Source organism: Lolium perenne, chromosome 2 (genome assembly GCF_019359855.2).
Source record: "Lolium perenne isolate Kyuss_39 chromosome 2, Kyuss_2.0, whole genome shotgun sequence".
Classification (NCBI taxonomy): Eukaryota; Viridiplantae; Streptophyta; class Magnoliopsida; order Poales; family Poaceae; genus Lolium; species Lolium perenne.
Genome location: NC_067245.2, coordinates 55307986 through 55326615, shown reverse-complemented (window position 1 = coordinate 55326615; position 18630 = coordinate 55307986). Strand labels below are relative to the sequence as shown.

At 44.3% G+C, this 18630-nt stretch overlaps 2 protein-coding genes across 2 annotated transcripts; one reads left to right on the top strand and one right to left on the bottom strand.

Moving 5' to 3' along the window:
- Positions 1-762: 762 nt before the first annotated feature.
- On the top strand, positions 763-2476 carry LOC127332664 (F-box only protein 13-like). Its single transcript, XM_051358980.1, has one exon. It carries the CDS (start codon positions 1077-1079, stop codon positions 2283-2285), a length of 1209 nt encoding a protein of 402 aa, XP_051214940.1. The 5' UTR covers positions 763-1076; the 3' UTR covers positions 2286-2476.
- Positions 2477-5673: 3197 nt separating this feature from the next.
- LOC127332663 (alanine aminotransferase 2) lies at positions 5674-10585 on the bottom strand. Its single transcript, XM_051358978.2, has 15 exons — positions 10222-10585; positions 9765-9815; positions 9510-9560; positions 9340-9405; positions 9199-9260; positions 8175-8253; positions 7994-8098; positions 7733-7843; positions 7501-7638; positions 7229-7303; positions 7019-7139; positions 6780-6934; positions 6630-6704; positions 6288-6491; positions 5674-6182 (listed from the first exon to the last, which is right to left on the bottom strand). Exons 1-15 carry the CDS (start codon positions 10435-10437, stop codon positions 5943-5945), a joined length of 1749 nt encoding a protein of 582 aa, XP_051214938.1. The 5' UTR covers positions 10438-10585; the 3' UTR covers positions 5674-5942.
- Between the last annotated feature and the right edge of the window lie 8045 nt (positions 10586-18630).

The following is an 18630-nucleotide window of genomic DNA, read 5'->3' as shown; positions in this document are numbered from 1 at the left end:
AGGCCTCAAGCACAATCATTGGATTGTGGCATTTATTGTAGTACTGCCTTTGCCAAGATTTTGGGCAGTTATCACTTCTAGTGCATATAGTCGATATTACCAAACATACCCGACCAACCTCTATTTGCATTCATCTGTATCAATCTAATAGTATCTTCTCCGTTGGGAGCTTGCAGATACACCTCACCAAACATCTCTCTTAGCGACCAAGTCCTCCGCATCAATTACATACGCTCATCAGAATCCATGGACTCTAACCCGCGGGGGAGATCAAACGAGATCTTACAACGGCGAGGTGGTCGAGGTCGATTTGGTGGACTACCGCAACGGCCCAGTGAGATTCAACCTCTCGGGAGCGTGGCGTCGCACGAGGAAGCTGCCGCTGGGCTGTGGACGGAGGAAGCCGAAAGGGAGGGGCGAGGCGGCGGTGGATGGCTGAAGGGGTTGCGGGAATGAGAAATATCAGCGCGCCAAGAATCGGGAGGGGGAGAGGATATGGTTCACGCTCGGTTCGGCATCCGGCACCGCGAATGTAGAGATCGCCAGGAGGAATTCACTGCCGCCCGTAAAGAAAAATATACAAGTCCAACGTTTTTGCAGACACCGTTAGAGCGACAGCGTTTTAGGAAAACGTAAAACTAACGGTTATTTTACTGTTATTCGCGCGTTTATACAGGCTCCGTTAGTCGTTTGGCATTTCACACCGTCTGCTCGGCTCTATATATTCTCGATTGCGACGGCAGGAGGACGGGCAAGGCAGTGCACACGCCACGCTCACCCCACCACCACCATTGCTCGCACGCCCACAAGCGCACCCAGCCATCCCGACCTCCTCTTTCTCTTTCGCTTTGCATGTCAACGCGAACAAAAAGAGACCACACTCCTTCCACCATCGTCTTCTCCCCACGAACCTTCCTCCCCACCACCGTCACTCTTCTCCGCTTCCACTCGCGCACGTCGCACAACATATAAAGCCGGCCACATCACTCGCCACTGGTCGCAGCTTCAACGCCCACCAGCTCTCCTGCCTCTGCTCCACTCTGTCCGGGTCACGATCTTGGAGGAGCTCAGAGGACATGGCGGCGTCAGCGCATACTAGTGGCGGCGGCAGCAAGAAGCGCAAGCACGAGCTCGGGCACCTCCACGAGGACATGCTCGAGCGCGTGCTCGCGCGCCTCCCGCCCGCCAGCTTCTTCCGCCTCCGCGCCGTGTGCCGCCGCTGGCGCGACGCCGCGGGGTCGCCCGCCTTCCTCGCCGCGTGCTCCCACGTCCCCGCCCGCGACCCCTGGTTCCTCATGCTGTCCGAGAGCCAGGAGGAGCGCCGTCCCGCCGTCGCGTTCGATGCCGCCGAGGGGGCCTGGGCGCGCTGCCATGCTCCCCCGGGGCCGGTGCCCGTGGGCGCCGCGGGCGGGCTCGTGCTCTACCGCGCGCCCGACACCGGCGCGCTCACCGTCGCCAACCCGCTCACCGGCGCCTCCCGCGCGCTCCCGCCGCCCCCGCCGGCCACGCTCCAGGCCGTCGCCATGTACGGCTCCCCCTACCGCGTCGTCCTCATCCTCGGCAAGCTCACGGACCTCTCCATGTCCGCGTTCGACCCCTCCACCAACACTTGGGGCGACGCTGTGCCGCTCTCGCGCAAGCCAGACGCCTCTCCCGCCGAAGCGCCGGCCCCGCGTGACGACAACGACGAAGACGTCAACGACGACGACGACGACGGCACGGTCTTCTTCCTGACCAAATCCGGCACCATAATGGCCTCCACCACGCAGCGGAGCCCATCGCGGGAGCACTCCTCCGCCGTGACGTGCCGCCCCAACGGCTCCAACCCCGTGGCCTACTTCCTGAGCGGCACGGGCGCGGTGGTGTCCTGCGACCTTGCATCCCGCGCGTTCTCGGAGCTCCCGCGGATCCTGCCCGCCCACTCCGAGCACTCCATCGACGTGGCGGCCTGCGGCGGGCGCGCCTACGCGGTGGTGCTCACGGAGTACCTGGACACGGCCAGCCTGCGGGTGTGGGAGTTCGTGGGGGGCGCGTGGACGCAGGCGGCGGCCATGCCGCCCGCCATGTCGCACGGCTTCTTCGGCGCCAAGGCCGACGTCAACTGCGTCGGCCACGGCGGGCGCATCATGGTCTGCGTCAGCTCCGCCGAGGCCAACGGCAGCTTCTTGTGCGACGTGGCGAGCAACCGGTGGGAGGAGCTGCCGAGGTGCACGGCCGGCGACGGCGCGGTCACGGACTTCGTGGCGGCGTTCTCCTTCGAGCCGAGGATGGAGGTCGCCGTGTGATGGCCGGATCCTCCTCGCTGGTCACTTCCAGTTGATGTGTAGTGTACGTAGGTAGATGAGATGGTTCGTGACATTTGTCCAGTAATTTCGGAATTGCTTCACTGGAATCAGATCGCTCGCCTGTCTCCTCCGGTGCGCGCATGTGTTGCCAATTCTGCATCTGTTGCCACCGGCTTCCGCTGTTCTCTTGATTCCCGTGCCAACATTTTATCTGCAGAGTTCAGACCAAGAGTTTTTATATTGGTTCCATTAATCAGAAGAAATAGTAGACGCCCGCTGAGTGCACACCATTCATGATCGTTCAAATAGACTCTGGTTTTTGCAAGTCTCCCTGAATGATGATCTTGTCCAAGAACCAAACCAAATTCAGGGAGAAAAAGGAAGCGGGCCGGAGGAAGAAGCAGAACGCTGTAGAAACCAGTGATCCTTTGTCTGCTGGCAGGCACAAGTGCGCGCCCACCACCAGGGCCGTCCATGCAACAGCGAAAGCCAGACCCTCGGCTTGGCTTTGGGTCAGCACTGACACGGCGTCGCTCGCCGGCAGAGACACGACGGCCGGCCGAATCCGCCGGGAGATACCGTCGTCTTCGTGCGACCTCGGTGCGTTCGAAACCACGGGAAAAGACGGCCGGAGCCAGATTTTGGGCGCAGAATTGTGTTGTCTGGTTACATCGTGCTAGGCTGTCACTGCCTAGTGTGCGTGCGTCGCTTGCTTTATTTTGTTCCATGGCTGCCGCTTTGCTTTGGGCCGTGGCTGCGCTGAGGAGCTGCTTTAGCAGCAAGTGCAAACAAAGCGCCCCGTCAAAGCGTGCTTACCAGCAGCTTTAGTGCAGCTTAAACACCAGACTGATGTTGGCTCCGCTTTATCCAAGCTACAATCAGCAGTTACCGCAGTAATCCCGTACAATGGAATGTTTTAGTGTTAGTTAAAAAAGGAAAGAGCCTTCTGAGGCAAACAACACAAACATGTCAATCAAAATAAAAGACAACATCACCGCACAGTAGAGCAACTCAACGGTTGGACTGCGTAGATAAGTGGTGAGCCGTCCCTCGAAGACCCTCCAGCATGCCGTCTAGTCGGTCCATGTCCCGCTGCCTATAGAGTAGGTACCACTACTACAACGAAAACCAAACATTTGAACATAGAGTCAGGTGCCAACCTTAAGAAGGCACGCTCGATAACCATCTTATTACGAATAGTCCATAAAGTCTGCTCATAGCTGCAAATACTAACCAGACAAGGTGTCTTCTCTTACCGGTATGGTTTGCATGCTCTTCTGGGAACAAAACTCCATAGGAAGCAGGCATCAGAACAGCTAAACACGATGTGGGTTGTAGATTTCGAGATCGACAGAAGGGGCACGTTGCATTACCTAGCCTGTGTCGCTTCGCCACCTCGTCAACCTAAGGTCATAGATGCCGAAACAACTGCCACACGGAGATCTTAGTTTTTAAAGACAATTGTGTCTTGCACAACGGGGATGTCCAAGTCAGGCAGGGTTCTCTAAATTGGGCCCGGTACAAGGACCTGGTACTGAAGATCCCGAGGGGGATTGGTGCCACGAAACGCTACTCAGGGAGACCGGAAGCGACCGCAAAAGGCTGGCCTGCACCGCCTTCCAAGCTACATCCTACAGTTTCTTTAGGACCGAAGGTCGGTCGGAACGGGACGTACCACATCCCATTATGGGCCACTACGTCCACGAGAACATAGGATTCGAGCAAAGCCCAAAGAGTTCCAGCAAATAAACCATAGAGGTCGCCTACCACACCATGGATCGAGCGAGAATAGGGCACCCGCTCCATCACATATGGGGTGGGTGATCCCCAATCTAATTCTATGCTTTATGTCTTGGATGGATCTCTAAAACTGATATACCACCTGTCAATCACACGCCATGCACCGTAGTTATTTGGTTTAGTAAGTTGTAGCCACAGCCCCCTTCATAAATAAGGATGCATCGGACACATCTTAGCATCAAGATCACATTCATGCGACATGGTAGCCAATAATAGCAACTATGCTCCGAAGTTCCTTGTGAACGCACAAATCATCCCATTTTATCACGTAGTTTCAGATTAGGTTACGCTGATTTTTCAGTATAATGTGCACTAAATTACCAACAACTTATATGGCTTGTTCAAAAAAGACAACTTATATGGGAGAAAACGAGTAATAAGGATCGATTGGTGCGCACATCGGCAAAGATATCCTTCTGTTCTACTCCATTGAAGTTGGACTTGTGAGCGTTAGGGGAGAAATTGCAGTAGGGACCGGGAAGGAATCATAAGTGACGCAAAGGAAGATGATGGAACGGTTGACAACGCGACGCAGGGTTTATCTACTATCATTGCGTTTATGTCTCGCAGCCACCGATCCAGGGACACCCAGCATGCACAGCAAAAGCCAGCCAGCCAGCCAGCGTGCTCTCCTCTTCTTTTTTTGTTTTGGTTTGCTACATGTCTAGAGCTGGGCGTGCAAAACTGCAACCAGGCTGCTCGTTGACTCTGGGTAACTTCTACACGCTGCAAATCGCCAAGTCGGTGAATCGGGCCAAGTGACAGACAAGCTTCTTGAAGAGCTTAATGTGAATCGTGGACCTTTTTTTTACATGGACCAGGTGTTTTTACAGGTTTGGCAACGATCTGAATCTGAATCTAGGACTAGTCCACTAGTGTGGTTGGTAGTGTGCTTCATGAAGCATTGAAGCAGGATAGGCTGGTCCAGGATGGAGCAACGGGCCACGCTTTTGGGCCCATCTGTGCGATGGACCACACATCAACAAGTCGCCACTCCTGTCCCATTTTTCTACTGTACTGTAGTATAGTACCTCAAAAAAAAAAAAGGTACTGCTGGTACATCTGAGTTAGAGAACACCTAGTACTTTCATTGCTACCTCCTGTATTGTAATGTGCATTTGATGAGTCTTTCGAAGCATGCTCCTAACCGATGTGAAGTTTGGACAAACATTGCTGTAATCGTAAGGATATGCTTGCTTTCCCAAATAAAACTGGGGGTTGCTGGAACTTCTGTGAAGATGTTTTATGTAGCCTGACATGCCCGCTCAATTCCTAAAAAGCATTTGCCCAAATTCTAGATGCACCGTCACGCTCAGCTCAAATAACAGGATCCAGATAACACATAGACAGACATGCACCCACCGACCAAAGCACTCATGAATTTTTGCTACTGAATACGAGCTGAGCAGTTGAACGCATTTTTGGGTAATTTTGGGGGCTCAAACAAAGGCTGGCGTTATTATTAATTCAAATTATAGCATCCTGGAAAAAGTACCAACCATTTTATTTCCTCAATAAGGCGAAGTATGATTTTTTACAGTAGATTTGTCACTAACAAAATAAGATCAAGCTCCAATCACAGAGAACATCTGCACAGTAAGATTTCATTTCCCAAAGCATTCTAGTAGCAATCTCTTTACATCTCCCAGCCCAAAACATAATCTCACAAGTCAAAAAGGGCATGGTTTTGCAAATACACAGTTCTGGAGATTTTTGCAAGGTCTGATTCCAAGACCTTTGTGCAAATGAAGCTGGGGCAAGTCAGATTGATTCATCCATTTAACGGAGCATGGCACCATTGCATGATCTTTATTATTTCGACAGAAACTGACTGTACGTGAAGTTTGAGTTGGGCGCTTAGTCTCCTCCAGTTTCAGTTTTATCGCTGCCGCTTACAGTTTTATCTCCACTTCCAGCAGTCTTATCACTGGCGCTTCCAGTTTTATCTTCTACGCTTTCAGTTTTGGAAGAGGCGGGTGATCCATCACGGTATTCGTCCATGAATTTCTCATGGAATTCCTTAAACCTGGATATGATTGCAGGAATTTTGTCCTCCTGTGGCAAGATCGTACATCTAAAATGATATGTTCCAGGAGCCTACACAGAATTAAGATGCAGCAGAAAATGTTAATGCAAACTCGATTATGCTCTGAGCCACAAAGAACCTTGCAACTTTTTACTGCGGGCTTTGAGACTACCAACCTGACCAAACCCAGAGCCAGGAACAACAACAATTCCAGTGGCTTGAAGAAGGCGGAGAGCGTAATATGCATCTGGTGCAGCACCGGCTGCTTGGGCAGCTCCAATGGCCTTCTGGGGTAAATGAAGGCGAGGGAACAAATACATTGCGCCCTCAGCTTTGTTGCATGTGATGCCTTCTAAACTATTGAATGCTTCTTCCAAGGCCTATGTAAGGTGGAGAAAGATAGCAATGACAAGGTCCTTAAATATCTCCAGGTGATAAAGCTTAAAAGCAGGAAAAGGGGAGGTATGCATCAACCAATCTTAAAATAGGTGGGAGCATTCAAAAAAGGTGGGACAAACCTTTGCACGTCGAGCCAGCGATGATAGAATACCATCTCTCTCTACCATAAAGGATTCGTAGGATTCATCCCCCGCCTGTGAAAGTAGTAATCATTTATATAGGTGCACAATATTCCACTTTGCAACTGCTCTAATGCATGATATACTGACCTTGGGTGGGTTCATTATGAGGCTAGACAGAATTTGGCCAGAGACATTTGAACAAAGATTCACTGATGCCACCTTGTAAATTTGTTCCCTTACATCGGCATTAAATCCAGTTACTTCCATGTAGCCTCCTCGTTTTCCACATTCTCCATGGTAACCTAGCAGGACACACAAAAAAGCCTTACCATATGCTAAAAGATGCACAGCAAAAAGGACTGCAGGCTATAGAAGGATTCAATTACCTTTAGAAACTGACTGGAACGATACCAAAGGAAGATCATCATCTGTGTATCCCATGGACCGTGCAATCTTTTTGAAAGAGTGGAATTTCTTATCTTCATCATATATGTTTTCTTGGTAAACCTGGGGTAAATGAATGAATATGCTTAATACCTATCGTAGCTTGTGCATATTGACAGAGGCAAACCTTTGAATACAGATTCTGGGCTCACCTCATCTGCAAGAAGAACAAGTCCTTCGTTCTTGCAGAATTCAACAATCTTCTTTTGGTTTTCCTCAGCAAGAACCTTGTGAAAGTAAAAAAAATGTTAACTAACCACTTCACCAAGATGAAGTTTCTTGAAAGAAGAAGACTTCAAAGAGGATATAGGTTCATAAATTATCTGTCTGCCAAGTTCTAATTGGTATGTAGCTTATCACTGTTATACCATTAAAAAGATTTTCTTTGCCTTTTTAGAAATATAAAAGATTGATCAATAATAACCTGTCCAGTTGGATTTCCCGGATTTATGACCACGAGCGCTCTGACAGTGATACCCTTAGATCGAGCCTCATCTAGTTGTTTTTTAAGCTCGTCAACCTCCAGCCCCCACCCTGTCTCTTCATCGAGATAATAAGGAACCTGAAGCCAAATTTGTTTCATATATTAAATAATCAAAGATGGAGATCCAAGTATCCAGCACTTTAAGCATTAGAAGCATTGTCATAGAACATACAAAAGAACCACCATGAAGAGTAATTGATGCAGAATACAGTGGGTATTGAGGAAGAGGGCAGAGAATGCCATCCTTCTCAGACCTTATCAGTAACTGCATCATCATGTGCACCTAGGTGAAAAAGTAATTAAACTGGATTAGTAATGAGAAGCTGGATCAATATGTATAGTCAGGCTTGACTTCTAACTGGAAGAACAAATGTCCTTAGTGCTTGTAAATGATTATCACTGTCCATATGAATCCGGTATAAAATATACATACTGCTGGGCTTGCTCCATCTGTGAGGAAGATGTTATCTCCACTAGCATGGAAACCATCACGGGCAGCAATACCAGCAGCAATTTCATCACGCAAACCTTTTATACCCTGAAACAGACAGCTATGTGAATGGCCAAGATCGAAAACCATGATAACATTCTTCGAAGAGTATATAGGTAGATACCTGACTATGGCTATATGCTCCTGTTGCTCTTCCTGGGATTTTATCTAGGATTTGCCATGCTCTCTCTATAGCATCTGAACTGTATGAAAACACTTATATCAACATTCTAAAGTGCAGCAAGCGATGAGTAGTTAGGCTACTACATGTCTACAAAGTTGTCCACAAGCTTGTGACATGTTGAATAGTCGCTATTAGCACGTAGCTAAATTTAGAATATTAAAACAGTTACTTTGTGGGAAAACTGCTCGGTAGAATCGCAAAGATGCATAATTAGGAAAATATCATTCAGTGCGAGGATGAGATGTGGTCATTGATTGAAAAGCACAGAACTTTCATGTTTTATAAAATGAACAGATCACATGGACTTCCATATCTGCCTTAGCTAATGCCTTCACCAGAGATTTAGTTATCACCATCGTCCTTTATTGTATGCACTAGAAGAAGTGTCTAGGACAAAAGTACACAATTAGGAAAATATCACTCAGTGCGAGGATGAGATGTGGTCATTGATTGAAAATCACAGAACATTTGTGTTTTATAAACTGAACAGATCACATGGACTTCCATATCTGCCTTAGCAAGTGCCTCCACCAGAGATTTAGTTACCACCATCATCCTTTATTTATGCACTAGAAAAGGTGTCTAGGACAAAAGTACACAATAAACGGATAAAGAAAAACCCCGAGTAAAGAACAGGCTATGTAACTACATAAGGTGTGTGCAGAGCAGCTCTTGTACTCGTTAGGCTTATGTGGTCATGTATGCACTTCTAAGTCGCAACCTGTCTAAAATGACTGATACAAAAACTTGGCCCACCTTACTAAGCCTAATTAAAATTATTAACCATTACCGTTGAGGCAACTATTGTTTGAAAATCCTGATAGAGCAACTTGGTCAACGTTGCTTAAGACTTGTGTAACAGCCAACACTATCATAACAACCTACTGTAACAGCCAAAGAAAGAATATTTACGCATTTCACACTGATTTACTTGTACTTGTCTAAGATGGAGTGGTTTATCTACCTGTATAGAGCATGAGTCTCACTTTTGTCCAAGAGAGCTGGATGATCACATAAAGAGAGGACCTGACAAAAGCAATGGCAAGTGAGCAACAGTGGAACAAGAATTCATCACATAACTAGAATCCAAGGCATACAAACTCACCTCTCTGAAAAAAGTAACTGGTTGTTGACCAAGGGAATGAGGATTGCCAATGTTGCAATACAATATCTGCATTAAGTGTTAGAAAAGTGAAGGTAAATCCATCGATAGAATTAAGTGTAGTGGAAAAATCTTCCAACAGGATGTAGAGTTGATGGAGTCACAATACAAACCTCATCAAAAGGAAGCGATTCTGGATTTTTGTGTAACTCATCTTCTAAGTTCTGCAGAAGAAAAACTAGACCATGATTCAACTTTCCAAACAATCATACTAGAATTAAACATAGACATGAAACATCAACGACAAGTAAAATTATGCAGATGTCAAGTACGGCAGTAATTGACTGATTGGTACTCCACAGTATACATCCATACATATACGGGACAACAAAAACTGCTGCTAAGTGTGAGTAAGAAATTCCATATACCTGAGCATGTGTCACAATTTCTCCACGAACAGCATATTTGAACTCCAAGACCTATAAGGAACAACCAGATTACATCAAACAAGACAATGAAGTCTGACAGACTGAATGCTAAAGCTTAATTTTATGCTATTAGAATCCCAATGCTACTGAGAAGTACACATGTTACTTTCTTTCACACAAAATAAGATAATGCAGTCTGCCACACTGAATGTTAAAGCTTAATTTTATGCTATTAGAACCCCTATGCTGCTGTGAAGTACACATGTTACTTTTATCAAATTGTCCAGTACACAAAGATTCGAGCTCCAATTTCACGCAGATAAGCCCCGATCAGACTGAGCTTGTCATCCCTAGCAAATATCCATAAATTCTTCCTCCTATCCTAGGGCCGGATTGCTCGCTTGACCAACGAATCCAAGAAGCAGAAAAAGGGTTGGTAACAAGGTAAATGTCGCACCTTGGGGTTGATGGTGTCAAGTGACACTGGCGGCGCGGAAGCGGCCGAAGTGGACATGGCCCTCGCCATGTAGGAGGCCATCGCCGAAGCCGGAGAAGGGGGCGGTCGAGACAGCGCCCGAGCCGGAGCGGCCGGACACGGCGGGGCTGGCCTGGTGGCGGCGCGCAGGGAAGCGGCCACCGCGCGGCGCGCCCTGTCGGTGAGGAAGCGCCGCATGGCGGGGAGCTGCGTCTGGACGCGGCGGCGGGCGATGCGGAGATCGCGACGGCGCTTGCAGAGGGAAGATGCAGAGGTGGTCAGGCGCAAGGCGACTTTTTTTTTGTCACTTGTTATGCGTCCCCGGCAAGAAAGAAACGACACTGCGACGATTAATTTTGCTTGACCGGTAAGAAGATGTGCTTAAAATCGTTTTGTGTCGGTTGTTCCGTCACTTTTGGGGTCTCTTCGATTTAAACGGGAATTTTTTAAAAAGTTACTTGCTAAGCTAATAATACTTAGTACATTTTTTTTCCTGCGGGATGAGTTGTTCTATCACATTTCAGAAACCGATAATGCAGTTGCGAAAACTCTACGGTGTATTTCTAAATTATAATAAAAACACAAATTTGCATTCGCTAGGACTTAAACTTAGGGGACTGGGCTGTAAATTTATTTCTCTAATCAAGTGAGCTTGGCTTCATTTTTTTTTAGTTGGCCTCCTTGTGTTTCAATACTGCCTCTGTTGAATTTTATTGTAAATGGAAGATCTCCCAAGGTTTCATTTTCTCAGATATTTTTTTAATCTATAATCATCATCTAATGTTTATATTTTCATTGCTCATATCTCACATTGTTATCTCCAAGGTGGACTCGGACCTTACGAGAAAACTAGATTCATGAAGAAGTCCAAAAAGTGAATGGCTTACAGTTCCTAGCCAGTGTATTTTATTAGAGCAATCCTCCAATGCGAGTCCCCTTTAAGCTGCTCTCTGTTTAAAGCCAAAGTCACTATTGTTATGGTATAAATATAGTAATATACCATATACCAATTCTTTATGTATGGATGGTGGATGAGATTTCATGGATAGAGAACCAGTTTACATAGACTTATATATGGAACATTCCCATTCGTGCATACAGCAGGAACTGAACCCGCAAATTTACCATTTATTTCCTTATTAGGTCTTAGCAAAGAAAGTTTTTATATTTATCTTATTTGGCTAGGCGATGCAAGCATCTACTTACCAATATAATCGGTGGTTTCTCCCTTCTTTGGAAAGAAAACCACCTGCTTTCCACTAAGAAATAGCTTGGATTCGGTTTAACTTACTCTTTCGAGTTAGACTTTTCCACCTCCTCCTTGGCTCCAACGCCTCTATCGAGTCGGTTCTCCCCAAATCAATAAAGGAATTGCCATATCCCTTTCACTATTTAAGAATAAGGGCATGTCATTCTATTAAATTGATGCTGCCCATGACGGGAAATACATGCAGCTGCACAATTTGAATTAGTAATGCTTACGGGTGTTCATTTATCTGTAGCACAAACGCCTTTACCTTCCTTCTAGGTTGGTTCAGGCTTACTTACGGTTATAGCTGAAAATCCAAAAACATGAGTGAAGGTGAGGGGCTTGGGTGAATGCAGGAATGCATTCCACACATGACAAGTTGGGATGCACTCCTATTTAACTTGATCTGCATATTCCCCCGGGTTCCAAAGAAACATGATTTATACTGAACTTGGAGGTGGCAATTTGGCTCATAGGAGCAAATGCTCTCATTATATAAAATAATAAAAAAACAATTTTAAAAATGTTAAAAAATTCTGGTATAATTTTTTTGGTGTACATCGTGACATTCTATGTTAGTGCACAAATTTTCGTGGGGAAACAACATTTTATATGGCGTGTACAAAAAAGACAAAAAAAATATCATGTACCTAGTCGTGTTATAGCATCAAAACTTGTCTTTTTTACAGGAGCCACAATTATTTTTAGTTTTTTTAAAAACTTGTGTACCAAATAAAATGTCTAGATGTACATGTAAAAATTTAGTACATTAAAATATGCATTCACATAATAGGAGCATATGCTCCTATGAGCCAAAGTGCATTTCTCCTTGAACTTCCCTATTTTCTATAAGCTTAGAGACAAACGCATCCAAGAAAACTACATGCATGCCTAGTGAATGAGTAAGCTTGCTAGATTTGTGACAACTAGAAATTAGTGAGAAATCAAAAGAATGAAACCATTTTTTTTTACCATAATCGATTCCTCACCACCAGACTATGCCTTAGACTACCCACAATGAGAGTATCATAGCACGTAGTACTAGAAAATTATTACAACCCCGTTCATTCCTATGAGAAAAGTGAAACTCAACGTCCATAAATAGTAAACTATGTTTTATTTTATGATAATTACCATAAACTACGAAGGGCCTCAAGTTTTTCTAAAAAATTACATCTGCTTCAAGTAAAAAAAAAATATATAAGAGCAAACGTGGGTGGGAAATTTGTTTGAAGGAAGAAAGAAGGAAATAAAAGAAATGGTTAGAAAAAAGCCAAACTTCGCGAAGGGAAAGTAACTCGCTTTGCACGTGACAAGTGACGCGTTGTGGTGCCGGAAAATCCATGTGAAGTGATCTCCCTGCACACCACGTGTCGTAAGGGGAAGCAACGTGGGATGAGGGGAGGAGAGAGAAGACATGGGGCTGGAGTTTTTCCTTTTTTTTCTAGATTTGTTTTTAAAATAAAATATCTTGAGAACCGTAATTACGTATCGTTTTCACTTTTGAGATCCTCACGTTGAGATCTTCAAAAGTAGATTCCATGTTGATAGATTTTGAGATATTTTTTTCCGTTGTTTCAATACTAGTATGATTGTTTGCGTGGTGAAACATAACTGTATTCGTGTTTCTCTCGCAAAAAAAAAAAACTGTATTCGTGTTTCAACTTATACTAGTACAAATGTTCGTGCGTTGCCACGGGTTTTCAAATTTTATTTCTACACATATATAATTCATAAAAGATAGTACCAAACGTAACAAGATAATATTATTATGCATCTAGCTGGATCCAAGTTCTACGTCTTCTTGTTACTCTTCCGCAGTAAGTGTGATACCTGTCAACTCAATAACCTCTTTATTTATGCCAAGCATACAAAAGGCATCCTCACTCTTTGCAGAAAAGAAAATCCTAACACTTCTTTTATGAAAACCCTTTGCAGAAAAGAAACGTGAGCGGTGTAAAGCCAACCACCTCCTCACTAATGGAGCCAAGAGATAGCTGGACATCTAATTGAACAGATCATATGATGCCCCATTTGCATCACCTTATTGTCAAATAAGAAAACCAGGTAGCAAGATTTAACTCATTTAACTGGCATACAATGAACCACGAGGCCTCAAATTTGAAACTGAAACCTTTAATTTGAATGATTTTGGTAGGCCAAATATCAACAAGATTTAGCTGCAACTACTGAGACCGGAAGTACGAGTTGCACAACTGTATTGATGTTTTGGCCAAGATACTTATAGGTATAGTGATTTGCAGTGGAGTGTATGTCAAAGCTTCTCTATTTTTGTTCAACTCATGTTGGTCAATTAATGATCTGGTTTGAGAATAGATTTAAGCTTATATAAAGGTCAGCAACCAGTCATTAAATATCAACTCAAAACTGAAACAATGAGTAGTCTCTGCTATATAATTTGATAAATAACAACATGTACTGAAAATAATGACCAGGAAGTACACATCCACGGGAGAAAACTATATCAATTCACAGCCATCCCTTAATCAAATACCGGCAAACAAAAAGGCTGCACAATTCCGAAAGAGATATATCTATTGATGCGCGTGATTGACGTATTGTCTTTTCGTTCAACACGCATCCGTTGGGAACCCCAAGAGGAAGGTGTGATGCGCACAGCGGCAAGTTTCCCTCAGTAAGAACCAAGGTTTATCGAACCAGTAGGAGTCAAGAAGCACGTTGAAGGTTGATGGCGGCGAGATGTAGTGCGGCGCAACACCAGGGATTCCGGCGCCAACGTGGAACCTGCACAACACAAACCAAGTACTTTGCCCCAACGAAACAGCGAGGTTATCAATCTCACCGGCTTGCTGTAACAAAGGATTAGATGTATAGTGTGGAAGATGATTGTTTATGAAAAACAAGAACAAGTATTGCAGTAGATTGTATTTCAGTATAGAGAATTGGACCGGGGTCCACAGTTCACTAGAGGTGTCTCTCCCATAAGATAAATAGCATGTTGGGTGAACAAATTACAGTTGGGCAATTGATAAATAGAGAGGGCATGACCATGCACATACATATTATGATGAGTATTGTGAGATTTAATTGGGCATTACGACAAAGTACATAGACCGCTATCCAGCATGCATCTATGCCTAAAAAGTCCACCTTCAGGTTATCATCCGAACCCCTTCCAGTATTAAGTTGCTAACAACAGACAATTGCATAAAGTATTGCGCGTAATGTAATAAATAACTACAACCTCTGACAAATCATCAATGATTAATCCCTAGAGGCAACAGCACATCCATAACCTTAGAGGTTTCTCGTCACTCCCAGTTCACGGAGACATGAACCCACTATCGAGCATAAATACTCCCTCTTGGAGTTACTAGCAAAAACTTGGCCAGAGCCTCTACTAATAACGGAGAGCATGCAAGATCATAAACAACACATAGACATAAATTGATAATCAACATAACATAGTATTCTCTATCCATCGGATCCCAACAAACACAACATATAGCATTACAGATAGATGATCTTGATCATGTTAGGCAGCTCACAAGATCCGACAATGAAGCATAATGAGGAGAAGACAACCATCTAGCTACTGCTATGGACCCATAGTCCAGGGGTGAACTACTCACACATCACTCCGGAGGCGACCATGGCGGTGTAGAGTCCTCCGGGAGATGATTCCCCTCTCCGGCAGGGTGCCGGAGGCGATCTCCTGAATCCCCCGAGATGGGATTGGCGGCGGCGGCGTCTCTGGAAGGTTTTACGTATCGTGGCTCTCGGTACTGGGGGTTTCGCGACGAAGGCTATTTGTAGGCGGAAGGGTAGGTCAGGGGGCGTCACGAGGGGCCCAGGAGACAGGTCGGCGCGGCCAAGGGTGGGCCGCGCCGCCCTACCCCCTGGCCACCTCGTGGCCCCACTTCGTTGACTCTTCGGTCTTCTGGAAGCTTCGTGGTAAAATAGGCCTCTGGGCGTTGATTTCGTCCAATTCCGAGAATATTTCCTTACTAGGATTTCTAAAACCAAAAACAAAGTTAAAAACAAAGAATCGGCTCTTCGGCATCTTGTTAATAGGTTAGTTCCAGAAAATGCATAAATATGATATAAAGTGTGCATAAAACATGTAGATATCATCAATAATGTGGCATGGAACATAAGAAATTATCGATACGTCGGAGACGTATCAGCATCCCCAAGCTTAGTTTCTGCTCGTCCGAAAGGTAAACGATAACAAAGATAATTTCTGGAGTGACATGCCATCATAACCTTGATCATACTATTGTAAGCATATGTAATGAATGCAGCGATCCAAACAATGTAAATGACATGAGTAAACAAATGAATCATATAGCAAAGACTTTTCATGAATAGTACTTCAAGACAAGCATCAATAAGTCTTGCATAAGAGTTAACTCATAAAGCAATAATTCAAAGTAAAGGTATTGAAGCAACACAAAGGAAGATGAAGTTTCAGCGGTTGCTTTCAACTTATAACATGTATATCTCATGGATATTGTCAATGTAAAGTAATATAACAAGTGCAATATGCAAGTATGTATGAATCAATGCACAGTTCACACAAGTGTTTGCTTCTTGAGGTGGAGAGAGATAGGTGAACTGACTCAACATAAAAGTAAAAGAATGGTCCTTCAAAGAGGAAAGCATCAATTGCTATATTTGTGCTAGAGCTTTGGTTTTGAAAACAAGAAACAATTTTGTCAACGGTAGTAATAAAGCATATGTGTTATGTAAATTATATCTTACAAGTTGCAAGCCTCATGCATAGTATACTAATAGTGCCCGCACCTTGTCCTAATTAGCTTGGATTACCGGGATTATCGCAATGCACATGTTTTAACCAAGTGTCACAAAGGGGTACCTCTATGCCGCCTGTACAAAGGTCTAAGGAGAAAGCTCGCATTGGATTTCTCGCTATTGATTATTCTCAACTTAGACATCCATACCGGGACAACATAGACAACAGATAATGGACTCCTCTTTAATGTATAAGCATGTAGCAACAATTAATTTTCTCATATGAGATTGAGGATATATGTCCAAAACTGAAACTTCCACCATGGATCATGGCTTTAGTTAGCGGCCCAATGTTCTTCTCTAACAACATGCATACTCTAACCATTAGGTGGTAAATCTCCCTTACTTCAGACAAGACGGACATGCATAGCAACTCACATGATATTCAACAAAGAGTAGTTGATGGCGTCCCCAGGAACATGGTTATCGCACAACAAGCAACTTAATAAGAGATAAAGTGCATAAGTACATATTCAATACCACAATAGTTTTTAGGCTACTTGTCCCATGAGCTATATATTGTAAAGGTAGAGGATAGAAATTTAAAGGTAGCACTCAAGCAATTTACTTTGGAATGGCGGAGAAATACCATGTAGTAGGTAGGTATGGTGGACACAAATGGCATAGTGGTTGGCTCAAGTATTTTGGATGCATGAGAAGTATTCCCTCTCGACACAAGGTTTAGGCTAGCAAGGCTATTTGAAACAAACACAAGGATGAAGCGGTGCAGCAAAACTCACATAAAAGACATATTGTAAACATTATAAGACTCTACACCGTCTTCCTTGTTGTTCAAACTCAATACTAAAAATTATCTAGACTTTTAGAGAGACCAAATATGCAAACCAAATTTTAGCATGCTCTATGTATTTCTTCATTAATAGGTGCAAAGCATATGATGCAAGAGCTTAAACATGAGCACAACAATTGCCAAGTATCACATTATCCAAGACATTTTAGCAATTTACTACATGTATCATTTTCCAATTCCAACCATATAACAATTTAACGAAGAAGAAACTTCGCCATGAATATTATGAGTAAAGCCTCAGGACATACTTGTCCATATGCAACAGCGGAGCGTGTCTCTCTCCCACCCAATGAATGCTAGGATCCATTTTATTCAAACAAAACAAAAACAAAAACAAACCGACGCTCCAAGCAAAGCACATAAGATGTGACGGAATAAAAATATAGTTTCAGGGGAGGAACCTGATAATGTTGTCGATGAAGAAGGGGATGCCTTGGGCATCCCCAAGCTTAGATGCTTGAGTCTTCTTGGAATATGCAGGGATGAACCACCGGGGCATCCCCAAGCTTAGAGCTTTCACTCTTCTTGATCATAGTATATCATCCTCCTCTCTTGACCCTTGAAAACTTCCTTCACACAAAACTTCTCATAAACTTCATTAGAGGGGTTAGTACATAATCAAAAATTCACATGTTCAGAGGTGACACAATCATTCTTAACACTTCTGGACATTGCTCAAAGCTACTGGAAGGTAATGGAACAAAGAAATCCACCCAACACAGCGAAAGAAGCAATGCGAAATAAAAGGCAGAATCTGTCAAAACAGAACAGTCCGTAAAGACGAATTTTTAATAAATACTTCCGTTGCTCAGATCAGAAAACTCAAAACTAATGAAAGTTGCGTACATATCTGAGGAACACGCACGTAAATTGGCATATTTTTCTGAGTTACCTACAGAGAAAACAGCCCAGATTTGTGACAGATAGAAATCTGTTTCTGCGCAGAAATCCAAATCTAGTATCAACCTTCGATTAGAGGCTTCACTTGGCACAACAAAACACAAAACTAAGATAAGGAGAGGTTGCTACAGTAGTAAACAACTTCCAAGACACAAAATAAAAACGTCCGTTGGGAACCCCAAGAGGAAGGTGTGATGCGCACAGCGGCAAGTTTCCCTCAGTAAGAAACCAAGGTTTAATCGGACCAGTAGGAGTCAAGAAGCACGTTGAAGGTTGATGGCGGCGGGATGTAGTGCGGCGCAACACCAGGGATTCCGGCGCCAGCGTGGAACCTGCACAACACAACCAAAGTACTTTGCCCCAACGAAACAGTGAGGTTGTCAATCTCACCGGCTTGCTGTAACAAAGGATTAACCGTATTGTGTGGAAGATGATTGTTTGCAGAAAACAGTAGAACAAGTATTGCAGTAGATTGTATTTCAGTATAGAGAATTGGACCGGGGTCCACAGTTCACTAGAGGTGTCTCTCCCATAAGATAAACATCATGTTGGGTGAACAAATTACAGCTGGGCAATTGACAAATAAAGAGGGCATGACCATGCACATACATATTATGATGAGTATAGTGAGATT